General features: G+C 64.3%; 1 protein-coding gene across 1 annotated transcript in view; it reads right to left on the bottom strand.

The window, feature by feature from the left end:
* STARD10 (StAR related lipid transfer domain containing 10) overlaps positions 1-15,055 on the bottom strand; it is a 29,245-nt gene extending 14,190 nt beyond the window's left edge. Inside the window, exon 1 of the mRNA XM_090030875.1 lies at positions 14,780-15,055. Within this exon, the coding sequence (XP_089887001.1) occupies positions 14,780-14,941 (162 nt within the window). The 5' untranslated portion in view covers positions 14,942-15,055. The remainder of the gene's footprint in view (positions 1-14,779) is intronic.
* Between the last annotated feature and the right edge of the window lie 1,594 nt (positions 15,056-16,649).

Genomic DNA, 16,649 nt, shown 5'->3' with positions numbered 1-16,649 from the left:
GCCCCTCCTGCAGCTGAGAACGGGGATGAGACCCCACAAGCTTGTGTCACGGCCATTAGGGGATGGCAGCATTCAGCTCCTCCCAACCCATGCTGGGTCGCAGCCAGCCGGCGAGAAGAGCCAGGCCGGGTGTCCCGTTACCAGCCGGAGCTCCGGGTCTCAGGTTCCCTTCCTGGCTGGGTTTCGAGCCAAGCCTGTTGTTTCCAGGGGAACTGGGCTCCGTGCGGGACCGGGCTTTGTTCCCACGGAGCTGTGCAAACGGCCTGGCGAACCCTAAGGCTGGCAGGGACCCCAGGGTCGCCCAGTCCAGCCCCCTGGCCCAGCCTCTGCCTGGAGCCCTGGAGGAGGGGATGCCACCATCCCCGTTCTTAAATCCCCGAGACGGGCTCTGACTCCATCCCTGGACAGCAGATTTCCTCCCTCTCCTCCGCATCAGCTTTTCAAGCATTTGGAAACTCCCCCCTTAAGGTCCTCTCCACCGAGCCCAGTTCCTCCCCGCGTCTCTCTATGCCTGGCTTTCAGCACCCTCACAGTCTGCTGGACCCCGCCAAACCCTCTCTGCTTCGCCTGCCCCCAGGATGCAGCCAGCTCTGGGGCTGAGCCCAGCAGCCATGCGTAGCAAGGACTTGACCCCACGAGCAACGTAACTGTGGCATTGACGTCCGACAACACCCAGAGCTGCCACGATGTCCCCGTGACGACCGCAGGCTCCCGGGAGAAGACGGGTGTAGGAAAACCATTGCAACCCGAGCCCCGTTTCACTCAGGCCTCACGTTACAGCGATTTGGCACACGTGTCCAGGTCTGGCCCAGCCTCGGGGAGAGGGGGCGGCCGTGGGCTCAGCTGCCGGCAAGACCCTGAGGGCAGGTCTCCACGGGACCAGTCTGGACAGCTGAGCCACGGGCCCTTCAGGGAGCGGCCTTGGAGGGTAGAGGTTTGCAGGCTCGACTCCAGACCCCTCTGGACTGGGAGGTGTTTGAGGATACGCAGGACAGACGAATGCCCTGGGATGCCCAAGGAGAGCTCGTGCCCAGAGAACAGGAGCAAGGGCAGCCCCACCCGGAGGCAGCTGCTGATAGATGACCCTCCCAGCAAAGAGACCGCAGTGGCAGGCACGGAGCAACATCACCCCCTCCAAGGGGGACTTGCCTGGGCTCCATCCCTGTCTCTGCTACTGAGTCTCTGAGCAGCCTTGGGCTTCTCCACTCCACCCGGCCCCTGCATCGTGGCACAGAGGGACATCTTGCTTGGGCAAGGACCAGTTGGGACGACTGTTTCCATCAGGGGAGGGAGACTGAGCCGGGGAAGAGATGTCCTGCCCACCGGCAAGTCCCATAGACCAGTCCCCTGAACAACGCTCCCTCGTTAGCTAATTGCCAAGCCCCCCCAGAAGGCTCCCTGGCTCCTAGTCTGAGGTTGCAGTCGGAAAGTGTCTATATGGCCTTCTCTACATGCCCTTTCCCATCCCCCGTAATATCACATATATATGGAAACAGGCTTACGCGGGGGGTCTGAGATGAAGACGACTCGGGTAGACACTACACTTATGGCACAATTCACCAGTTAAACACGCCTTACATGGTAACCCAGCCGCACTGTCATTGAATCGACGGCGCAATATGGAATAAGCTGCTAATTTATCACGCAAAATATACGTGACAGCTTCGCAGCGGGTTCTCACTGCGCTGTAAATGGATCGGCTGATGGGCGCACGGCCCCTGGGGCGCTACTTGTCGGGGCAAGGGGAGCCTGATCCCCCTTCCCCAGCGACGCCTCCAGCCCCGTGCACGGAAGAGAGGGGACAGGGGAGAGCAAACGGGGCAGAAGACGACACAGATGCAGCCGGCTCCCGGCAGCAAGCCCCCAGAGCTGTGCACCGCTCGCTGTTTCTGGCGTGAAGTCACACGCCGGAGGGAAGCGGCACCTTCTGACTCGCGAGACGCTGTCGCAGCATCGCCAGGGACCCGATATAGCTCGGCACAGGCTGCGCCCGCGCCAGGCTCGCGGCAGAGATAAGGGGGAAGGGCAGGGCTACGGGGGGCGGCTGGACACGGCATCTTGGTTACATGGGGGCAGGCAGCCCTAACAGTGCCAAGGAGCCCCCTTTTCTGCCCCAAATGCCCACTGACCCTGACCTCCGCTCGCCTGGCTTCACCTCCCCGGGTCGCCCTTGGCCGCGCAGGGGGTTGCATCCTCATCCGCACAGGACCGGCAAGAGGCGCTGGTGCCCCAGCTCATGGCAGCTTTGGACCCGCTGAGGGTGGAGGAGAGGCCTCCGCTCTGGTCTGGCTCATCCCGACACCCACCTCCGAGGCTCAGTAACCATGACAGCAAGATCACTGCTACAGCGGAGGACTGCGAGGAGGAAGAGCGGCATCCTCCCCAAACGAGAAGGGACAGGGAACGACACGCTGGACTAACGAGGCTTGCAGGGGCCCGGAGGGAGAGGGACCTTGTCTTCCTGCCCAACAGGTCTCTCTTCCGGGCGAGGGAGAGCAGCAGGGACGGCCTGAGCTGCGGTCTGCCCGGGGGGACAAGACAGGACCGGGTCGTGGTGTCCTGGGATGGTGGTGGGAGGATGCAGACCGAGGGGAGAGGCAAGATCTGGCCCAGAAGCGCAAGGGGCCACGTACTGAGAGGCGACGGGGCTGGGCTGGCACAGCAGGGCAAGGCTGCTGGCAGGCAGGGGCGGCAGCGGGAGCTCGTCCTTGCTCTCCAAGGTCGCCCCAACCCCTTGGGCACCTTCCAGCAGGAGTAATTGCATGCTGCCTCCGGGCTGCGGCGGATGTGGTCAGCGCCACCCATCCCGCTCCACGCCGGCGGCTGCATCAGCCGCTGGCCACGCGCCCCCCGGGAGCAGCTGCCGCACACCGAGACCCTCCAGCCTGGGAATGCCGGCTGCCGCCACGAGGACCGAACGCAAAGCAAACACAGCACGCACGTTCTTGCCTGGGAGATGCAACAAGCAGACCCTAGTCCCAGGGTACCCGGGGCCTGCGGGCCAGCTTCAGAGCCTGCGCAGACCTGGAGGGCTCTGGGGCCCAAGCCTCCCGCCGGCCCAAAGCCCCTCCAAGCCTCCGCAGCACCAGGGACAGCCAGAGCGCTCTCCTGAAATCCCTTCACGAGTCACACCTCCCACGCTCCTTCACCCCGGCTAAAACCCACAGAAGTTCAGGTGCATGTCTTGAAATAGTTTGGTTTAAAGGGAAACGCCTTCTTTTCTCTTCATTTTGCCTGCCGAGAACAAGGCACACGCCTTTTTCAGAGGCATGTCATATGCCAGTAAATACGGTAATGGGGCTTCAGATGGGCCTGGCTGCATTTCCCTTACTGGCCTGCAGCTCAGATGTCAGCAGGCCCCAGTCACCAATGCTGGCTGCAGACAGGAGCATTTTCCCGGCCCAGCCTCCAGCACACGATGTTGGGGTGCACCCAGGCCCCCAGCCCTGCTGCCGCGGTCCGGCTTCTGCCACCCCCCAGCAGGCAGCAGAAAGCTCGTGCAGCCACACCAGCACTTTCTGCCAGCTCCAACGCTGCTGCCGGGCTGTGCAGGAAGTCCCGGGAGGCTTGCACTTCTGGCACCAGAGCAGGGGTGATGCACGGGACCCTAAGGAGTTTGGACGTCCCTGCACAGATATCCCCTGACACGCGCACAAGCACACACACGCAGTTTACAGATGTGTGCGCGGCGGTAGCACACCGCTGCCATCCCTACCTCAATCAGAGCACCCCCACTGCACAGACCCAGGGCAGGACAGACCCCCCCACCCCTGCCCTCAGAGAGCTCAGAGCCACGGCAGGAGAGGGCAAAACCAGGAGGAAACCCCAAGTCCCTTCAGCAGCAAATCAAGCCCACGTGCCCCAAGTCTGGGCCGCATTTGTGCAGCGCCTGACACGATTTGTGACCAGCAGGTGCAAATATATACCACCCCCCCGGCCAAGCCGAGATCCAGATCCCACGCTGCCCAGCCCTCCTGGAAGACGGTGCACGGCTGCAGGCCCGCTCGCGGCCCATGCACCTTCATGGCCCATCTGGAAAGGAGCAGGAGCAGGGAGGGGAATATCCAGCAGGCTGACCTCCCCCCACCCCCAGGTCCTGCAGTCTGCTAATGTGCTGCTCCGCGCGCCTGCCAGCCGTAGACTCAACAGGGCACAAAGCACAGAGTGGCCCCGCGGCCTGGGAAGTCGAGACAGGAATGCAGCCAACGCACCGGTAATGAGGGTATTAGCGCTTGCTTGGCTCCTTTGTACGCAGGCAGCCATGAAAGCAGGCACAGGCTGAGGGGGTCTGGCACCCACCGAGCAGGCAGCAGGGACCCTGCCTCAGTTTCCCCACCTGTGCAATGGGGAGAGCAGCACAGCCCTAGGGCACAGGGGCTCAGAGCGGGAAGGGAAGGGAAGGGAGGGCGGCCGTGGGGCGGAGGGACCGAGAGCTGGAAGCACGGCACTACCCAGCATGCTCCACATCACGTGGGCTGCAGACACACACATGCATGCTCCCTGCACGAGTGCAGGGGTCTGGGTCTCAGGAGAAAGCCTGCCCCAGCCCCCTGGCCTGGTGCTTGGTCCTGAGTCTCTTGCGCCTGCCCGAGCCAGCAGATCGCCACTACCCCAGGCAGGTCTCGCTCCATCCCTTTCCACCAGGGCTTCGCAAACAGCTCTGACCTGCTCCCGCCAGGAGGAAGAGGAAGAAGGGAGCTGATACCCACTTCCCAGGCAGGGAAACTGAGGCTCGGAGCCACTAAGCGACTTGCCCAGGGCCCTACAATCGGTGTCAGAGGGACTGCTCAAGACCCTCTTTGCCCTGCGAGCCCGCCCCCCACTTTGGGCTCCATTCACACAGACCCTCCAGGCTGGCCTCGTCTTTTGTTAACAGCCCCGGCTGCATTCATCAGAGCAGGGGCTGGCCCCGGGCAGACACAACCAGCATCGCAGCTGGTGCAGGGCGGGCGGGCAGGAGAAGCCTGATGTAGGGCGCCTTGTCGGGGGGGTAGCAGGAAAGCAGGGAGATCTGGGGGAGCGTGGGGAAGCAAGCCCAGGCACCCCAGCATGCAACAGGCAGCAATTCCTGCACAACTGGGAGTAGCAGGGGGGCTTCTGCGGGGCAAGCCAGGGCTGGCGGCTGGGTCCGGGGACACAGGCAGGGGAAGAGGTCCCCAGAGTCCCCGCTGCAGCTATCGGAGAAAGGCAGCTGGAGGGAGAAGGCCTGAGAGTCTCTAGACCCTGCCCTTGCTCAAGGGCCAGACACTGGAGCCAAGAGCCCCGTGTGGGGGGAAGAGAGAGCCCCAACACTTCAACCCCCCAGCGTGCACAAGCGCTGCATGCCCAGGTCTCTCTAAAGCACTAACTGGACTTGGACCCCCAGAAAGTCCCCAGCCCAGCCTGGGGCCCCGGAAGGAGAGGAAGCATCCGAGCGCCCCCATCCTGCCCCCCCGCAGGCAGCGCTAGCAGGGGGAGGGCTACCTGGACGCTGCGCACCAGCTGGGAGCCAGACCCTGCCTTCCCAGCAGCCTTATTGAAGCCACGGGGACTCTAGAGACAGGGGTTTTATTCCACCCCGGGCACCTGTAACCCAGTTAGCTTCCCTGAGGCTTCCTCTGCACCTGCTTTACTGCCATGACCCCCTCCCACCCCTTCGGCAAAACCCAGAGACACCCAGCTAGGGAAGGACGGGGGCCGGGCCCTGCCCGAGAGGAGCACACCGGGGACAAGCAGCCCCAGCACCCAGCAGGAGCGAGCGGAGGGTGTTAAGCTGGGGCTGTCCCTGCTATTCCCAAAGCAGCCCCTCCTCGGCCTCTGTCCCTAAATCAAGTACTTGTATCCCCAGGGCCCAGAGCACTCAGCCCCCCGGCACTAGGGAAGTGGATACAGACGGGTCCGTGGCAGGTAGCAAGGAAACCACCGGACGACGTGGCCGGTCGGACTGCTCCAGCCAGGTGCTGCACATGCAGGACGGCCACAAGCCACGAGCACTGACCTATAAGCCCACGAGCCAGGTGCCTGCATTGCAGCAACTCTGAGCGAGGTGCCAGCTTACATCTGCGCTAGGTGCTGCACAGATCCCCCCCACCCGAGGAAAGAGCCCCTGCCTTGAACGGTGCCCCCTGCAACCGGGCCGAGGAGAAGGGACATGACCAAGGTCTCACAGCAATTCGGTGGCAGAGTTGAAGAGGCCCTACCCCGTCACCAAGCTGCACGCCACGGCCAACCAACGTCCTATAGACCGGGAGGCTGACAGGCCGCGATACAGGTGCCCACGGTTATGCAGCACAGCCAGGGGGCCGGAGGGAATAGCAGCTACCCCCAGCTCTGTTTCGCAGGTAGTTACCACCCCCGCGATCTCAGGCAGGGCCAGGCCTGAGGCTGGCGGGAAGGCATCAGCCAGCAGACTCGCTGCACCTGCTGCCTACGTGTCACCCTCTCGCCAAGCCCCGGCGCAGCGGATGAGTCAGCCGCCGCGGCGCAAGCAGGGGGAAAAGCAGCTGGCAGCCCCGCGCCTCCTCCGTCACAGGCAGCAGCTGGGAGCAGCAGGGAGCCGAGCTGGGCAGGGCAGGCGGGCGTGCAGGTGGCAGCTTGGCCTGGGGACGCCGGGTCTGGCTCTCCCTGCCTTGAATCAATATTGACTCTTGGGCTGATCGCTGGGAGGCAAAAGAAACAAGAGAGAGAGAAGGGAGGGGAGAAAGGCGCCAGCGCGAAGGGGCCGGACTGCCGTGGTCTGGGCTCTGCATGGCCAGGCAGACATGGTCTCTGCTTCCGCTCCGGATGGATATCCTGGAGGGGGGGCGGGGGCTCAGAGACGGCCACGGGGACAGGACCCTCCGTGTGTCCTAGGACTCAAGTTTCCCTGCTTGCAGCGCCCAGCCTGACATGTGCTACCTGGCCCTGGGGCTGCGAGGCTTTGTTCACCCACAGCTCAGGGGAGCCTCAAGCTAGGAGCAGCGATCTGGAAAGCCCCAGGACATCCCCCTCCCCAACCTCTCTAGGCTACAGCAAGTTCTCCCAGGCCCTTTGGCATCATCCCCACACCTCAAATCAATAGACAGGGAGACCGAGGCACAGAGAAGCTAAGGGACTTGCCCGAGGTCACCTGGCGGGTCAGTGGCAGAGCTGGGAAGAGAACCCAGGGGTCCTACCCCTCGCTCTCCTGCTCTAGCTGCTAGACTGTGCTTCCTCCCGGGGTCCAAACCAAGCGTGCCCCCTGCGTCCTGGTCAGAACAGAGCAGCAATTGCGAGGCACAGCCGACAGCTGAAGAAAGCTGCCCACGTTCAGGTTTCTGGCGGGGTCTTGAGGGAAAATGGGCCAGGCCATTCCCGAGCAGCCCAGAAGTGGAAGGGCTCCCAGGACCCAGGTCTGCAGCCAGTGTGGGCCACTGCAGAAAACCCCTGCCAGCCCGTGACAGCCTGCAAGGTCCAGAGAGAGCGGGTCTCGGGCACCGTCTTTCATGCACCGTCTCCCAGAGCTGCCTGTTTGCACCCTCCTCTGCAGCCTGGGCTATGCGGGTCCCACGTTCCCGATCCCCCATGGTCCCACGTTCCTGGTGCAGCTCCTGGGTATGTCTCAGCTTATCTGTCTCCCAGCATTTCTGCAGGGGCCTCAGGTGCTCTGGTCCTGTCCCCAGGCAAAGGGCTGCGCAGTCTGGTCATGCATCAGCCCACGGCAGGCGGGCCAGACTGTCCGTGAGATATAAACCCGTGCAGCTCCGGACCGCTGCCAGCCGGACTGACTCCCTGCTTCGTGGGGCTGCTTCCCGGCCCCTTCTCCAGCCTTGCAGCACCCCTGCCGTGTCTCCCCAGGACACGTATCCATCGTGCCCTGCCCCCCGCCCGCCATCTGCTCTGCGCAGGTGCAGGGAGAAGCATCGTCCTCACAGCAGCAGGGGCTCGTGCCCCACAGCATGGAGGTTTCTGCCCCCCTGTATTTACCGCTTTAGCCCTCTGGCCTTTCCCTCTCCCTGCAGAGCAACCCAGGGCAACCTGGAGGAGAGGACGCCTGAACCTTTAACACAGACTTTCCTCCTCGGTCTTGCTTCTTGGGCATTTGAGTTCAGCAGCGCTGGATGGATTTAAAAACCGGTCTGAGTAAGCCGTCACCCCCACCCCCAATTAATCAGCTCTCACTCACATGGCAGTCCTGATGTCGTAAACCTGCCCTGCTCATGGGAAACAGGTCAAACCTGAATTTTTAATGCAAAAACAATCAGGAAAAAGCCTGTCTTCCTCGTTCTGCGCTTCCCCCTGCCCCAAGGAAAGCGTTTTAGGGCGTACGAGATCACCTGAAACCAGCAGAGAGGAAAGGGAGGGGGGAAAAAACCCACCAAAGCGTTTTTATTTCCTTTTGCACGTGGTGTGGAGAAACGCTGACTCAGGCCCGAGAGGATGCAAAAGATAAGACGTGTGCGGAGGGCGCGCAACCACACGGCGCAATGCTTTTACGGCGTCTTTCCTGGGGGGCAGCTCGGGGCCGGAGCTTAGCTCTCCCCTGCCCCGGGGGGCTTGGACACAGGGGGCAGAAGGGAAGCCCCGCAGTGGAGACCAGGGGTTGTGTTTGAGCGGGGGGAGAGATCAGAGAAGTGGAGGAGGAAAGGCTGGCACCGATGCCCAGGCCCGTGCACAGAAGCAGTCGGGTTTCATTACAGGGCCCGTCCCTGTCCCCAGCATACAGCAAATGCCAGGCACCCGGTGCTCTTAGCTGCACCGTCTCCACCTCCTGCCCTTGCTGCCACCCACTAAGTCTGTGCAGGCTACAGATGTCCCCCCCAGGCACGGAGCCCGCCCGAGGTAGGCTGCAGAGAGGTGCCCGGGCAAAGCCCGCCAGGGCCGACTTGCAAGACGCAACACCCGTCCTGCCCAGGAAAGCCCGGCAGGACAGAGCAGCCTGCACCCAGCACAGCTGAGGAGAGCCCAGGGAGGCCAAGAGTTTGGCTGGGCTCATGGTAGGGGACGAACAAGCCAGGAACAAGTCTGGGCTGAAGCTTCCCGCCCAGGGGGAAGGACCAGTGGGGGACAGGGTGCATGGCACGCCGGGGCGGCCACCGCAGCAGGGAACTGGGCACGCCAGACCTCCAGCCAGGCAGGCCCGGCCTCATCTCGTCCGGTCCCCAAGGGACACAGGGCTGAGCTGGAGCCGAGGGAGCAGCCTTTGGACTCGGAGGTCCGCATGGACTCTCCCCTCAGGTTGCTTCGTCTCTCCGTGCCTCAGTTTCCCAGCCCTGCCTCGCTATCCTCTCTCAGCAAGGGGGTCTGGCTGCCCACCCAGGCCCCCCGAAGCCACCCGGTGTTTCTGCCTCTGCAGACGGGATCGAGCCCCGCGGCCCACGAGAGGACACTCCCCACGACGGGGATGGCAGGGCTGCGACTCGGTGCCTCGTCCAGGCTGGGCCTGGCTCTCGCCCCGCTCCCCATCCCCTCATGGCCCAGGCAGGCCCGCTTGCAGGCAGGGCTCTTTGCTCTGCCTCCTGGGGCGGGCTGGCGGGATGCAGGGCCAGGGCAGGGCAGGCAGCCACTCCCCTGGGGCCCGCGGAGCAGCTCCCTGGTGACTGAGGGGCCCTGAACACAGCAGAGATGTCCCTGCCCCTTCCCATCGGGACTGGGAAAGCTGCCACAGCCATGGGACCAGCCAGCCCCTGGGAGAACAGGAGCATCTGCAGGCTCTGGCCGCAGACCAGCGACACGGTGCAAGGCGCTGTACAAACCCAGGCGCTTGCTCCACAAAGCCCGCACGTCTGCACAAGGGTCTGCTCGGCTCTAATGCAAGCTGGAAGCAGGAGGGTCCCTCCCCTCTCTCCTGCTGCCACGCACTCTCGGGCTCGCCCTCACCCTCGCCCGGGCCCATCCAGCCCCGACAGGCCCCTTGCTCTCACCGCCGAGCAAGCACCTGCCTCCTGGCTTGACAAAAAAAGTGGGGGGAAAAACACATGCTCCCCTTCACCCCCGTCCTCACCCCCTGGCCCGTCTCCCATCCTCTATGAGCACCTGCCCCCGGTGGCGAAGGGGGTGGCACGGTGACTCATCCAGCCTGGCACCAACCTTGCAAGCCTGTCAGCGGCCCTCAACCACCCCCACCCGGAAAGTTAATATTAACCCCTGGCTGAGGGCTGCTCTCCTCCTGGGTAGTTAATCATTACAGGGGGTCCTGACACACCCGGGACTCACCTAGGGTGAGGGCAGGGGTGTTCTTCCTGCCCTCGCCCCATCCCAGGCCGTCTCCTCCCCTGGCACCCATGTGCAGCGGACAGAAAGCCTCTGCCTGGCTCCATCCAGCTCAGCCCTTCCTTGCCCAGCCGCAGGGCTGCACGCGTGCGAGGGCTGGGGTCGATCCCCGGATCCCAGCCAGCACCGCACGCTGCGTGGGTCTGTGCCCAGGGGCGTCGGAGGAGGGCTGTTGTCCCTGCAACGGCCCAGGGGCCCTAAAGGAAGTGAGATGTTTGGCCATAACTCTGCTGGGCCTGATTTCATAAGAGAGCAATGACAGACCGCCTTGCAGGCAGCGAACGGGAAATCACACGCCAGCAGAAGGGCTCTGGGGGCAGGAGAGTCTCCCCGTCGGGGCGCTCTCGGTAGGGACACGAGATCTGCGGGGCAGGAGCTGCCGCTCTGCTCCAGGCTTGCATGGGACCAGGGCTGGGATATGAACGCATGCTGCAGGCAGCCGATGGCACGCGGCGGGGGTCCAGGCGGCTGAGCGTGGGACGGGCCAAGCAAGAACACGAGCAAGCCAGGCCGAGAGGGACCTCACGAGGTTGCATCTCGCCCAGACCCCGCTCCACCACGTGTCTGCCCAACCTGCTCCTGAACATCGCCAGGGATGGGGATGCCCCAGCTTCTCCAGGGAGCCCGGTCCAGGCCCTGACCGCCCGCAGAGCAGCAAGCCCCCCCTCATCTCCAGCCTGCGTTTCCGCTGCTGCAGCTGGAAGCCGTTGCTCCTAGCCTCGTCCCCCACACGCACAGAGAAGAGCCCATCTCCATTCTCACTGTCATGGCCCTTCAGGGACTTGAAGACTTATCAAATGCCCCCGCCCAGGTTTCTCTTCTCCAGGGTAAATATCTCTAGTGCTTTCCACCTTTCCTTTTCACTCTCGTCTCCCAGGCCCCTGATCATTGCTCTTGCTTTGCACTCAGCTCTTTTCAAACTGTCCACACCTTTTTTGAAGCACAGGGCCTAAAACTGGACACAGGACTCCCCGCGCTGAACGGAGAGGAAGAATCACTGCCCTCGATTTACCACCGACACTGCTGTCGATGCACCACAGGATGCGGTTGGGGGGAGGGTTGCAGCAAGAGCCCACCGTGGGCTCATTCAGCTCGTGGTCCACTGTAACCCCCAGGCCCGTCTCTGCAGCATGACAGCCCAGCCAGTCCTTCCCCAGTCTGTACTGGTGCATGCAGTTACTCCGTCTCTTCGCTCTTATCCTTGCTGAAGCTCATCTCACAGCCTGCTGACCGTTTCTCCAGGCTATCGAGGTCGTTCTGGATCCTAGCCCTGCCCTTGGTGCGTCTGCAATCCCACCCAGTTTGGTGTCACCTGCAAACTTCAGCCCGCACTCAACCCCCTCACCCAAACCATTCATGAAGATGCCGGACAGCGCTCGACCCTGGGCAGACCCCTGGGGGATCCCACTTGATGCCTCCTCCCAACTACACATCGAGCCACTGAGGGCTACCCGCTGAGGACGAGGACCCAGGCAGTTCTGCATCCACCTTGCAGGGCTTGTTTCCTTAGCTTGCAAAGCTCCAGGTGCTCCAGTGCCCAGCCAGCCTGGAAGGGGACCGAAGGGGTGTTGGAGGGCACGTCTGGCTGCGGCTGTGAGGCGAGGAGCATCCCTGAGCAAGGAAGAACTACCCGCCCGCACAGCCCAACCTGGCACTGCCAGGCCCACACGCACCCTGCGATGCAGGTCAAAGTTGCGACCGCTGCATGCCATGCAGAGGGCAAGAGAACAGCTGGCTCCTCAGCCCAGGAGCTGGAGAGATCACAGCAAGGGAAGCCTAAACCTGGCTGCCAGGGGCACCTTCCCCCGCGGCCGCGGCACACCCGACTTGCACGCCACCTGTGCACACAGTCACATGGGCCCGGGGGGAACGGGAGGCCGGGAGAGCTGGCTGCCACCCAGCACCAGGGAACAAGCAGGGCTGTTTGCCTTTCCATGGTGTCACGGGCGCCCTGCAGGCCTCCCACCCCCTGCCTGCGGCCGGCTCCAGAGGCAGCTTGCCCGGAGCTGCCGGCTCAGGTCTCCACGCTGCAGAGGCAGAGGGGCATGGGGCCAAGCTTCATAGATTTCATAGACATTAGGGCTGGAAGGGACCTCGGGAGATCATCGAGTCCAGCCCGCTGCCCAAAGGGCAGGAAGTCAGCTGGGGTCAAAGGATCCCAGCAAGATAAGCATCCAATTTACTCTTGAAGGTGTTCAATGTAGGTGCTTGAACCACCTCCGCTGGCAGACTGTTCCAGCCCTTGGGGGCCCGGACAGCAAAGAAATTCTTCCTTATGTCCAGCCTGAAACGGTCTTGCAGGAGTTTGTGACCGTTCGACCTGAGGACAGGCAGGATCCTCTGGGCTTCTCCTGCAGTGGAGCAGGGAGCCGTGGGCACGGCTGCGGCTGCAGCCCGGGCCGGAGCAGAGGGGCTGGGTGATCGTTCCAGCTTCCAACCCCCAGGGCCCGTTCCTGCTGCTAGCAGCAGCCCAGGAGGGAAAGGGGGAGCCGGGTGAACGCACACACTAAAGACGAGCCAGTTTTGCATTGATGCACAAGCATCTCCTGGATCTTTGACTCCAGGCACTGGTCCTGCCGGCGCAGGCAGGAGCTCCCCTCTCACCACCCGCATGGATTTTCAAGGGCAGGAGACAACGTGGGGCCCTCCCGCCTGACCTTCCCCAGCCTGGCGGGACTGGAAACCCCCCAACAATGCCCGGGGCTTCGCGCCGTCACCGGGCTGCCGCCTTCTATTTACTCACAGGCGAGCTGGAAAAAGCTCCGCTCGCCCCCGGCGAGCCGGTGCGTGGGAAGCGCGCGCAGCTCAGCCCACGCCGCCGGGGCCTGCAGACGCCAGTGGCTTTTCAGCTCAAGCAGCTGCAGGGGGAGCGCCCGCCCCGCGGGAAGGGGAGCTCGGAGTGCCCTGCGCCGGGACCTGAGCTCCCCCGCGGCACCCGGGGGGACGCAGCCAGGAGACCGGCTCCCGTGGCTCCTCAGTCCCGGGAGCCCCGGACCCCAGCACTAGGACGGGTGCCACCCGCAGCCCCTGCCTGGCCCGCAGCTGGCCGCTCCCATCCAGGCTAGAGCCGGGTCCCAGCTCACCTGCACCCGCAGGCACGGACAAGGAGGCCTGGGCTGCCGGCACCCGAGTATCTGGAGGATGCCGCGGCACGGGCAGCACATCCGGGACTCCGGCTCTCTCCTGCGTGCACTCGCCTTCCCCCGATTTGCAGCCTGCTGCACACGCTGCACCCCCCCAAAGCTTCCCCAACGATGCCAACGGGGGAGCAAACCCTGCCCAAGGCACTGCAGGGCCTAGCAACACGCCAGCTCCGATGCCACGGCCATGCCAGCCTCCTGCACTGCTACCTGCCACCTCCCTGCACAAGTGCGGGGGATGCGGTGCCCTTGGCACCAGCTCACGTGAGGGCAGGACAAGCCAAGTCCTCAGCCCAGAAAGGAGGCGCTGGAAGGCGGCGAGGCCTCCGCTGTCCCAGAGGGTGCAAAGGAAAGCAGGGGCCAGGGGCAGTGGGGGTCGTGCCTTCACAGGCCCGTGCCCTGCTGAAGGCAGCAGAGCCGGCGAGTGACCGTGCCACGGGCGGGCGCCCACACCAGAAACCAGTCACTCCTGCCTGGCCCCAGAAGTGGAGCGAGACAGCTGGCAGCGCAGCCTGGCGCTGGGCACGGACCAGCGGCTCCCCGCAAGCAGGGGCTTGGAGCTGGGGTCTGCCGAGCTGCTCTGTGCCCCCCGGCAGACCCAGCAGCCCCGGGCGAAGGGCTCGGCTCTGCTCAGACAAGCCCGATCATCCGGCACGTGCTCTCGCCTCCGCAGCAAGGGCATCAGCTCCCAGGCCAGGGGCTCCAGGGCCGCAGAGACAGGAGGAGGGGAAAGCAAAGCAGCTGCTCCCCGGGGGCAGGCTCCCATTAAGGGCACTTCCAGCAGATTAAAGCCATTAGCCAGATGTCACCAGCGGCGAGGTTATGGGGGGGGGGGGAGGGGGCAGGGAAGAGGCAAACAGCCTGCCAGGGCCCAGGCATGGAGGGCAAAGGGAAGCAAGGGGCACGTGCCCCCTTGGTGCCCATTCCCCAAGCCCTGGAGCAGCCCGGGCACGATGGGGAGACACAGGGCGCCATGCCCGGGCGGCGCTGGTCTGCGTGAGGTTTGACAGCGGGACGAGTGCAGCAAGGGAGCCCCACCTCGCCACCCCGACCGAGCGCCACCTCCCCTACCCTGCCCCGCTGCCCGCCCGGTCCGGCACGCGCACGGGCCGGTGCCGGGGCGGCTTGAGGCTGAGGTCCTGGCACGGGGAAGCAGGACACCGGCCCGCGGCCCAGCCCCGCCTGCCGGTAACTTAAGGAGCCGGGTCAGGCGCCGGGCCCCAGGCTGCGAACCTGGGCTGCCCCCGCCCCGCCGGGCAAGCTAACTCCAGCCCGTGTCGGTGTGCACGCGACCGCGAGCGCGTGCCCACGGGCGTGTGCGTTCACACACACCTGTGCAGCCACGAGGGCGCGTGTGTGTGCCCGTGAGCGCGCACACCAGGGCACGCACGTGCGCGCCCGCGAGAGGCCGGTACACGCGCCGGGCTCACCTTGATGCGGTGCAGGGACTTGTCGGGCTCGAGCAGCTGGACCCAGACGGCCAGGCCGGCCCTGCTGTAGGTGAGGCTCCAGCCCGCCGCCGCCTCGCACTCCGCGCGGAACCCGCTGAAGTCCCGGTCGTCCGGCACCTGCACCGCCTCCCGCGCCGACATGGCGCCGGCTCGGGCTCGGGCTCGGGCTCGGGCTCCGGCTCGGGCTCGGCGGCCGGATCGGGGCCGGCGGCAGCGCCGCTGCGCGGGCGAGAACGCGCTCCGCCCCGCCCCCGCCCTCGCCCCGCCCCGCCCCGCGCGCAGCCGCCGGCCCCTGGCCCCGCCCCCTGGCGCCCGCCGCGCGCCCCCCCCCCTCCCCCGCGGGATGCCCCCGGGAGAGGGACCCCCCGAGAGAGATCCCCAAAGAGAGATCCCAAATAGAGAGACCCCCAAAGGGAGAGACCCCCCGAGAGAGATCCCGAATAGAGAGACCCCCAAAGGGAGAGACCCCCCGAGAGAGATCCCGAATAGAGAGACCCCCCGAGAGAGATCCCCAAAGAGAGATCCCAAATAGAGAGACCCCCAAAGGGAGAGACCCCCCGAGAGAGATCCCGAATAGAGAGACCCCCCGAGAGAGAGCCCCAAAGAGAGATCCCAAATAGAGAGACCCCCAAAGGGAGAGACCCCCCGAGAGAGATCCCGAATAGAGAGACCCCCAAAGGGAGAGACCCCCCGAGAGAGATCCCGAATAGAGAGACCCCCCGAGAGAGATCCCAAATAGAGAGACCCCCCGAGAGAGATCCCGAATAGAGAGACCCCCAAAGGGAGAGACCCCCTGAGAGAGATCCCGAATAGAGAGACCCCTGAGAGAGATCCCCAAAGAGAGATCCCAAAGGGCAAGACCCCCCGAGAGAGATCCCAAATAGAGAGACCCCCCGAGAGAGATCCCAAAGGGAGAGACCCCCCGAGAGAGATCCCGAATAGAGAGACCCCCAAAGGGAGAGACCCCCCAAGAGAGATCCCAAATGGAGAGACCCCCCGAGAGAGATCCCAAATAGAGAGACCCCCAAAGGGAGAGACCCCCCAAGAGAGATCCTGAATAGAGAGACCCCTGAGAGAGATCCCCAAAGGGAGAGACCCCCTGAGAGAGATCCCAAATAGAGAGATTCTGAAACAGATCCCCAAAGAGAGATCCCCACCAAGACAGGTCCCTAAAGAGAGATCTCCTATAGAGTGAGCTCTCCCCAAAGAGAGATCACCAGCCGCAGAGAGAGCCCCCCAAAAAACATCCGGGCAAGGCCCCACATAGCACCTGCCGGGGGCAGGAACAGATCTCCCACGAGGCAAGATCATTCCCAAAGAGAGAGTCCCCCGCCCCCCACCCCCCAGCAGTCACCGTGGCCCCGTCAGCTCCGCTCGCGGTCGGCAAACAGGCTGGCGCAATTAAGACGGTTGCGAACACAACGGGACGCCTCCCGGTGCCCCTTTATCCCCCCCGGGGCGTCCGCACCCCCGAAGGAGACAGGCGACCCGGACGGAGAAGGGCAGCAAGAGCGCTGGGCGGCGAGGCGGGAAACAGAGATGGGAGAAGGATTTGCGCAACACTGAACGGCGAAGAGAAAGTCTCTGGGGGTGTATTATTGCCAGGGCGTGGGAGCAGGGAGGCAGTGGGCCGCGCCGGGAGGGGTTCGTGGAGAGGTTGCACAGCGCCTGGTCGGGGATGATCTGGGTGCAGCGATGCCTATGGGGATTTTCTGGGCTTCCCTGGTTGCACCTCCCCTGCCTTTCTGCTACGAGTCTGGGGGGTTTTAAGCCTCCCCCAGAGGCGCTGGGTGCTGCCGCAGCCCAGGATGGGGATGGGGACCGGGCTGTGCCAGTGCTTCTGCTGGCA

The sequence above is a fragment of the Crocodylus siamensis genome, chromosome 1 (assembly GCF_052110815.1).
Source record: "Crocodylus siamensis isolate JL-2025a chromosome 1, ASM5211081v1, whole genome shotgun sequence".
Classification (NCBI taxonomy): domain Eukaryota; kingdom Metazoa; phylum Chordata; order Crocodylia; family Crocodylidae; genus Crocodylus; species Crocodylus siamensis.
Note: the sequence above shows the minus strand (reverse complement) of the source record. Positions and strands in the feature narration are given on the sequence as shown.